Here is a 9,057-nt window from a genome sequence, read left to right on the forward strand (position 1 = left end):
TGCTTTTTGCACCAGAGCTGAGCTATAACCTAGAAATCTAATTTTCCTTACAAAAACATTGCATGTGTTTTTAGGTTCCTGCCAACTTGATGACTTTTGAGTGACAAACTTCTTCAAAACATGAACGAAGATGACACTTTTGAATGCTGTCTGCCTGTCTCCTAGTTTGAGGATGGAGGTTCTGGCGGAAACATGCCCCAGTTATACTTCTGTGCCAGAACAAAGATGGTAAACAGAGTTTCAAATCTCTGAAGTACTGAACACAAAAAAATACTAAGAATTCAGGGGATGGAAGTGCAAGAGGAACTGCCATGGACCATGTTGCTGCTTAATATTTTCTGAATCGACCTGTGGAAACCACTGCCTTAAAGAATGACAGGAAACCCAACATGAAACACCAAATACTGTGTGTGTGTGTGTGTGTGTGTGTGTGTGTGTAAGAAAGAAAGAAAGAAAGAAACCTCTGGCGGTGCCGTGCTTAGGTTAAATCAGATGTAGCTCATTCGCATTTGTGTTAACTTTGTTAGCTTTGAATTTAAAAGTCCACCTTTGTTTCTTTGTAAGAGGAAACCTCATACTGCTTAAGGGTTGTGTTAATGGGCAGGTTTGCAAGGACACAGCTTGTGTGTTCTTGAAGAATGTGCAGTTACTATACTTGTATCCCTCCATATCAGTTCTTTGGGGGCTCAGATAATTGGCATCACTGTTTTATTTGTTTATGCTTAGAATGTGATAAATGTAATATATGCAAGTTTATTCTCTTTTCTCAAAGCACTGTCTTTGTGGAAGCTAGTACTGTACATGGGGATTTTCTTTCCGACAAGTGGCACAACAGCTGAACATTAAAACACCACACCCTCCTTTTTCAGAGTTCTTGGTTGTAAATTTCCTGATAGAAATAGTCTGCAGGATTTGGTAAAGCAAGCTCTGGGAAATATCATCAGGTCAGAACTGAGCCTTTATTCCTCAGTGTATTTTCAAAGGGGTGACACTCTTTTTATTTCCCCAACAATGCATTGTAAAGCTTTTCAACAGGCCTGTTTACCGCTTAAAGCCCCATCTTTTGTTGCATTGATAACATTTTACAAGTGACAGCCTTACTTCACATCTCTTCTTGCAGATTGAGACGCACAATGCCTGTATTTGTAGTTTGGAATTCTGAGTTACACTGAACTCTTCTCTATCAGATATAGAAATCAGATCTCCGTAGCAAAAGCTCACAAAATGCAACTCTCAGCATAACCAAGACAAGTAAGGACGACATGAGAGAAGGCCTTGAGAGAATAAAAAATTAAAGAGTGGATTATTTCCTACATGAAAATTAAATGTGTAACTACACTTTTTGACCACATTTGTGGAAAATTATTGCATTTCAAAGATGCGTCTCTCTCTTTTCTCTTCTTTTTTGCATGTGGTTCTTTTCTGAAATGCTTTGAGGCTTCTTCAGAACCTTCCGATGATGGTAATCAAATGAAAACAGGGCAAGTAGGAATATACCACAGCACTGCAGTCTAGTTAATAAGAGAAAAGATTGTATTCATTCTGCAGATTATCATGCGTTAGCTCTATGCTTAAGTTTATTCACAGATGAGTAACAATCTTTTTATTTTTATCTGCTTCAGAGTAGAATTTTGCTGGCTCATACTTCCAGAGCCCAAATTTTCCAAAGAGCTTCCCCCTAATTAGTTAGAATAGGGCAGAGACTGGCAGCCGTCTGCAAAGGAAAAGAATAATAACGACATGAAAGATGCTCTGAAGCTGCAAATATAAGTTCATCTTGGCATTTGAATCTGCTCCTTTTTTCTTCCCATAATAACATTAACAGGTTTTGAATATTTGCCCCATGAGGAATGAATGCTCAGTTCTGACCTCGTAGTGGTGTTATGTCACTTGCTTGTTCTGTGTCACTTAGTTTACATGTCTCCCACAATAACCCATGTTGGGTGTTTCGTTAAAAAAAAGAGAGAGAGACATCTTCATAGCCAGCAGTATTACTGTACAGAATTTGCACAACTTTCCTTTTTAAAATTACTACATGTTTCTTTTCAGAATAAGCTTTTTTTTAAAAAAAGAAAGAAATGAAAAACAACTTCAACACAACACTATAAATGTATGTACTTAGTATTATGGAAGGTAATCCTGTGGAATTTTTATTTTTTTAAGAGAAAGAGAGAAAACAATTGTGTAGATACATTGCAGGCTAACCATATTTGTTCTTCATGTTTTTATGAGTAGAGAGATGCAACTGGGAACCCTTTTATATGATGCAGGGTTTGCAAAAGACAGAGGTCCAATTCACATCACATTTCCCCCCGTGGTACTTCATTAGGTTTGTGGCACACTAAATGGGTCTTTGTGAGATTTGTCAATATTCTGTCCAAATTATAGCACAGTACATTAGTTTTGAATTAGTTTTGAAGTCTTTTAAGGATATGGTTAGCTACAATCTAGAAAACCTTTTGTAGTGCTCATGAGACCACTTCATCACATCAAAATCTACGTTAAATGGAGATTTATTGTTTTTGTGACTGCAGCGCACACACAATGATCCCACAGATTGACTCAAAACCAAACCGGGTTGACAGCCTTTTCTTATATCCATACAGCAAGTTTCAAAAGATAGGAAAGACAGTATTAAAAGCTGGCAAACAGTCCTGACTACCTTTTGCCAATGCTTTTATCCAGCTTCAAATATAATATATTTATCAGAAAGCTTTGATTGAAAATGAAACTGCTTTCTCTGGTTTATGAGAATTAGCAGAGAGACTTGTGACAATTTCATAGGTTTCAACTAACATGATTGATACATTACATGGATTTAGATTGTCTTAATATTACGCACAACTACTGAGCCATTCCAGTTTTATGAGGTGGTCAAATTGTCAAAAATAAGCTTTTTACATCTTTTTACATATAGCCACATGTTACTACACCCCTCCCCCCGTTTACCAAAAATTTGAGGTAAAAAAAGGCTTGATTTATAATATTTCTTTTATAGTTTCTTTTGTAAATGAATAGTCTTTTAAATATACTATCAGTAGAAAGAACTAATTAATTACTACAGTATGATTCAAAAGGCATTGTGTTAAATCCTGTGATGTAAAATTTCACACCACAGTGCTATGAATTCCATTAAATTTATTTACTTTGAAACAAATGGCTTTTAAAACAAGGCTCCCATCCAAAAAATATTAAACCAGTCTGTGTCTGAATGAGGCATTTTAATCGCTTGTTATCACAAGTAACCTTTAAAAATGTTATGCTACCTGTGTGAATTTTAACAGTAGCAGGAATTCCTTGTCAAATTTATTTGACAGTGATAAATTGAAAACACTTCAGGTTTTTCCTATGACCTCAGATACTGGTTGCTAAATATATATATATATTTTTCTATGTTTTTTATTATTCCACCTAAAACCAGTCAAGTAGTCTTAGTATCTTGAATAAGTGATGTTTTGATTTTAACAAAACGATTCACACTATAGTTCACACTCTCTGAGTTATGTGCCGATTTCTGTGAGCACTTTGTAAAAAGGAAATGGATTGTGCTACAGTAATTTAGTTTACAATTTGGTAAGATGTTTAATAAGATGTTTTGAAATTTCCTACAAGGAATGTTTAATTCAAAAGAGTAAAATTCTCCTGTTAAAATCTAAAAAAAACACCCTTATTAAGGTTGAAAATCATACAACAAATACGGAATACCTTCCTCCTACTATGCCTGTTTTTCACAGTGCTGTTATCAACACCTTGATTAGAGAATCTCTATAGCACTCCTTAACTGAATATATCAAGCTTAAGTTCAAATATATCAGATTTCTTCACTTTCCATGCAATAAACTTTAGGGATCAGTTGTTTCACATGGTGTTTCACTTAGTTTTTCACTCATTCTACCATCCCGGATAATTTTGTTCTTGTCCTGCTCATTTGCAATTGGGCAGCAGTGTGTAAGTTGTTTAATGTCATCAGACTCCTTTCCTGGCATATTTCAGCAAAAAAAATATATCTTTGTAATGAAGCCACAGGTGAGGACAACTTCACACGTGACTTCTTCCTTCATGGAAATTACGTCAATGTACATGGGGAAATGTGTGGATTCAGGGGAAATTGATGCAAGCACTGTGCCTGTATCTTGATTCACACATTTTTCCCTACATGGAGATTGTAAGAAAAATGACCCTGAAATTGCTTGCATAAATAGATTGCGGGTTACACCTGAACTGTAAATGCCTGTTTGCAAATGTTGCTATTAGAGACACACCACCACCAGTTATAAAGACTGGTGTAAAGAATATTGTGAAGCAAAACTCATAGTTTACTTGCTAATTTTGAAACACATTCCTATAACCCTGTGTATTAGCCAGGGACACACAAATCTGTTTCAAATGAAGCTCAGTCATGAGGTGATCTTTCCAGTTGCATCTTTTTTTCTCAATGTTTTGTACATATTTCTCTTTCATTCCTAAGTGTTATTAATCCTGATCTACTTTTCTCACTTGGTATGCTGGCCGCTATGAAAAACACTAAAACTGGTACGAAATAGCCAGTTTTCATTTCCCTGAAAAAAATACCCTTTTTAATAGTTTGCTGTTTGCAAGTTGCTCCCTTCCTTCCATTAAAAATGGCTTGTGTCTAAGGTTAAAAGCTGCAATTAAAAAATGATAAGCAGATACAAAATGTCCCTTCAAAGCAGAATGCCATTCCCTGCCCATCATTGGGCACAACATATCTGCATAAGATGTTTGCCAGTGCCTTAATTACCTGTTTGAAGACCAACTGGGCTAGCCAACCATCACTATTCCCATGCATTACCCCATTCATGCAAATTGTGTTTTGTTTTGTTTTTTGAAGGAGCCCCATGGAAGAAGCTTCCTTGAAGCTTGAATAGTCAGTATAATAACTCAGTTGTTCTTGCTTTGAAGTTCAGTATTAGTATATAGTGGACCCGGCGGTTTTGATTCATTCCATTCTCAAGTTTTTTGAACAATAGTATAGAGCTGATTTGGATGACAGTTCAGACCTTTGCTAGGTGGTAAGGTCCTATGGTAAGCTGGGCACTTCAGGGAACCCAAGCCCAACTCTCATCGGCACCATGGGAGTGAGTGAGCCCTTGAGTCATTTAAAAGAGCAGCTCTGGATATCACACAATATGGACTTTTAAGCTAGTTCAACCTAATTACGAACTGAGCACTCCATGATGCTGTGTGTTTGAAATGTCTCTGTCATACTAGCAACCTACGGTTTTAAGGTAGACCAGGTCACATCTGATCTCCCGCTACCTAAATATAAATAATCTCTAGAGCATTTCAATATTTTCATTGGGTTTTTTCAGTCACCTAATGGCACTCATAAAGAAATCGGAACATGCCCCCCCCCAATTTGGTTTATTGTGTTATTTGAACTCATTTGTACAGAAAGCATGTTCCCTTTTTAAAAAGTATATCAATGTATGGAAGTCATCGGGAAAAAATCCTATGCAAAACTTGGTAAGTAACGTAACACATTTTTCTTTAAACTTTGATGTACTGGGGTTTTGAGAAACAAAATTAAACTTGAGTAAAACTAACTCAATAAATAAAACTGAAGGCTATGTTCATGAAACAATTGTTATTTCTTCAGATATTGAGGAAACTGTTATATTCCCCCCACAGCCCCACACCCATGTGAATCATAACCGAATATATTTTTAAGTCTAAACCTCAGATATGATAGTGCAAGCGGTTGACAGCTGCAGGTTGTGAAAAGTAAATGTTCACATCTAGAAATGGATATTGCAATATCATAAGAGACTCATTGTGAAAGGTTGTGTATAGATGAAGGAAGCTGCTGTCCATATTGGGATAGTTCTTGAATCTTGGCCTTGTTGAACAACCAAGAAGCCAAAAATATTTCTTTTGTGCAATGGAGAAATAAGGAGAAAGATGCTTTCCTTCTGGATTGTTCAGCAATGTCCAAATTCAATAACTACTACTATTCCTGGAATGCTGAATTACAAATTAATTTATTGCTTATGCTATTCATAACCTACTGCAAGTTAATTTATGGGAGGGGGAGAAAGAAAGAGATGCAAAGTCCACATTATGCAAAACACAAGCCATTTTTAATGAAGGTTCTTCCCTGTTGACCTGAAGCACCATTTTGATTGAGGTTGAATGCACTATGATCTCAATGAGTGATGTGCAGTTTCGCTGTTCCTTGTCCTTTTTCCTCCCGATTTTTAATACGTGTGTGTGTGTGTGTGTGTGTGTGTGTGTGTGCGTGCATTTTGAACTGCGTGTTTGCATTAGCTATTTCAACATGGCTACAAGTATGGACTTAAAAATAGAATTTTCCTACTGAAATAAATAACTTAAAATTTCAACCACGTGCATTGTCGTTTTACATACTCACATTTCTATTGCAGCAAGTCTTGAGTGTGGAGCCAGCTTTCTCTAAATGGAGTGACACCTTGGATCAACTGAAATTTGGCAGTAACAAGCTGGCTTTCAGAAGAGGCAAAATGGGAATATACTATTGCCAATAACTAAAATGAGCAAATTGGTTGAGGTGTTAAACAGCAAAGCAGAAAAGCATGAAGCATCTAATTAATTTTCTAAAATATTACAAGTACTAAACTCTCAAGTCTCTTCTAGCTTCCTTCATAATCTTGAAGCAAACTTTAAAAAGCATTATCTTGGAGCACTTATGCAAGATACCCCAAGTGTTTTGAATTTCCAGGGCAACAAAGTTGGGAGCAGCTAAGAGTACTTTTCCACAGGGTGATCCTCTTCCCTAGGAGAAGGTATTTCCTCCCCAAGCAATGTTGGGCTTTCATCAATCATAGCCCACCCTCTGAATTGTTCCCAAACAGCACCAGAATATTGTACCGTGCTTGTAATATGGTCAGTGAGTCAAATCACTGAAAATGTGAATGCTGGGTTCTAAGTGACAATTCAACAGACTTGTCACAAACTTTTCACAATGTGAATTTGTTGAAATTGGAGATATTGCTCTTGGAGATATTGCTGTGATCGACTATAAGCAGCGACTGGCATTTTAATCTCTCAAGTCATATACCTGAGATATATGACAAGGAAAAATCTCTGGGCCCATCATCTTACTGATGGCACAAAATCCCATAGCCAGTTAAGCGTGTTAAGGGCATTGGAATCAATTGTATGATTTCCAGAAGATAAAAGACATTGATCACATTTGTGGCTTCCCTGTTAAAAACAAGGAAAATTACTGCAAAGCAGTACTGGGAATGTTTTTGAGATCCCACAGCTGCCTCATCAACACCTCTTGGTCATGTTGTTCAGTTTATTTGGTCTGCTGACAATAAACGATCAAATACAGGCAGTGTTACCAAGACAAACACAGCAAGAAAATAATATATACATCATACACATGCACACAAATTGAACCTTTTAAAATGAGCATAAAACGCGGACCATTTTGACTCAGAACTTATCTTAATGACAGCAATAATGATGATAACAAGTTTCAGGAAGTTCTACTATTAGCAACAGGGTGCAATTTGCCAGTGAAGCTGCTTTGGAGGAGTCCTGCTGATGATTTTAGCTAAGAAAAGGAGTGGAGAATCTTTTTGGCCCTGTGGGTGAGGTCTTTATCTCCCCACCACACCCATGGGCAAACTTTTGAGACTTGGGCAGGCCCCCTCACCTGTCGGTCATCTGACGTCATGTGTCAAGGAGCCATCAGGCAAGTGGGTCATCCACAGGGCAGGAACAATGGGGCACAAAATGCAATTAGCTTGTTCAGCTTGAGATGCTGCTGAAACTGACCACTGGCCCTGCCCTTCGCCTCTAGCCTCTCACTCTGGATCTCTCCCAATCGGACAAAGGCTGTGTCAATCAGGAGGGCTCCTCCTCTGGGCTTGTCTGGCCTGTTGCTCAGCAATTTGCAGGACTCTCCTAGAGTGGGGGGTGTCAGAGAGGGAGGAGAGTCAGCAGGTCTGAGACTGTCGGGTAGCAACGGCAATCGCTGGCTCCTCTCTGAGTCTGTGCTCACACTGCAACTCTCAGCCTCTAGCCCTGTCCTGGAAAGGCCTCCTTCTGACCCCCACCTGATCACTCAAACCCTGATTCCAGCACCTCCCAGCTAGTAGACTCGTAATCTGGTGAACCGGGTTCACGTCCCCGCTCCTCCATGTGCAGCTGTGGGGTTACCTTGGGCTAGTCACACTTCTCTGAAGTCTCTCAGCCCCACTCACCTCACAGAGTGTTTGTTGTGGGGGAGGAAGGGAAAGGAGATTGTGAGCCGCTTTGAGACTCAGTGATAAAGCGGGACATCAAATCCAAACTCCTCCTCCTTCTAAGTCGTCTTCGGTGTCATTCCTGGGGGGCTGTAGGGTAGACAGCGCTTGCCACTCTTCCTTATCCAGTCAGTCCCTGACATCATGTCCGGTTATTGATAGGTTTGTGATCTCATCCACCTGTCATCCACCTGATCCACAGGTTTAGGTTTGCTTTGGCAGCATGTTTCCCATAGGGATGCGCTGGCAAAAGTAGCACCAGCAGTATTAAACCTTCCTCTCACCAGCTGCTGAGTGAAAGGTTCAGTCCTCCTGGCTGGTCTGCTTTCCCAGCAGGACTGAACCCTCCACTCGGCAGCTGATGAGAATCTAGCTAAATAACTAACATATTGTGCTATTAATTTAGTTCACATCTGCCAGATGTGATTGGGGTTTCCATTCCCATACGTGGTATGGGATTTATTTATTTGAATACATGGACACACACATAGGATTAAACTGAAAATAGATATATACAGTGGTACCTTGGGTTAAGTACTTAATTCATTCCGGAGGTCCGTACTTAACCTGAAACTGTTCTTAACCTGAAGCACCACTTTAGCTAATGGGGCCTCCTGCTGCTGCCGCGCCACTAGAGCACGATTTCTGTTCTCATCCTGAAGTAAAGTTCTTAACCTGAAGCACTATTTCTGGGTTAGCAGAGTCTGTAACCTGAAGCATATGTAACCTGAAGAATATGTAACCCGAGGTACCACTGTATGTGACATAAAAAGTCATCCTCAGTCAGAACATATTCTTGAGA

General features: G+C 38.8%; 1 protein-coding gene across 2 annotated transcripts in view; it reads left to right on the forward strand.

Moving 5' to 3' along the window:
• RALGPS2 (Ral GEF with PH domain and SH3 binding motif 2) overlaps window positions 1-6,362 on the forward strand; it is a 106,485-nt gene extending 100,123 nt beyond the window's left edge. For both annotated transcript variants that reach the window (XM_083507147.1, XM_083507148.1), the window contains one exon: window positions 75-6,362. In XM_083507147.1, coding sequence (XP_083363273.1) covers window positions 75-104 — 30 coding nt within the window. In that variant the 3' untranslated portion in view covers window positions 105-6,362. The remainder of the gene's footprint in view (window positions 1-74) is intronic.
• The last annotated feature ends 2,695 nt before the right edge of the window (window positions 6,363-9,057 follow it).

This window comes from Podarcis liolepis, assembly GCF_965112155.1.
Source record: "Podarcis liolepis genome assembly, chromosome: 6".
NCBI classification, from domain to species: Eukaryota; Metazoa; Chordata; class Lepidosauria; order Squamata; family Lacertidae; genus Podarcis; species Podarcis liolepis.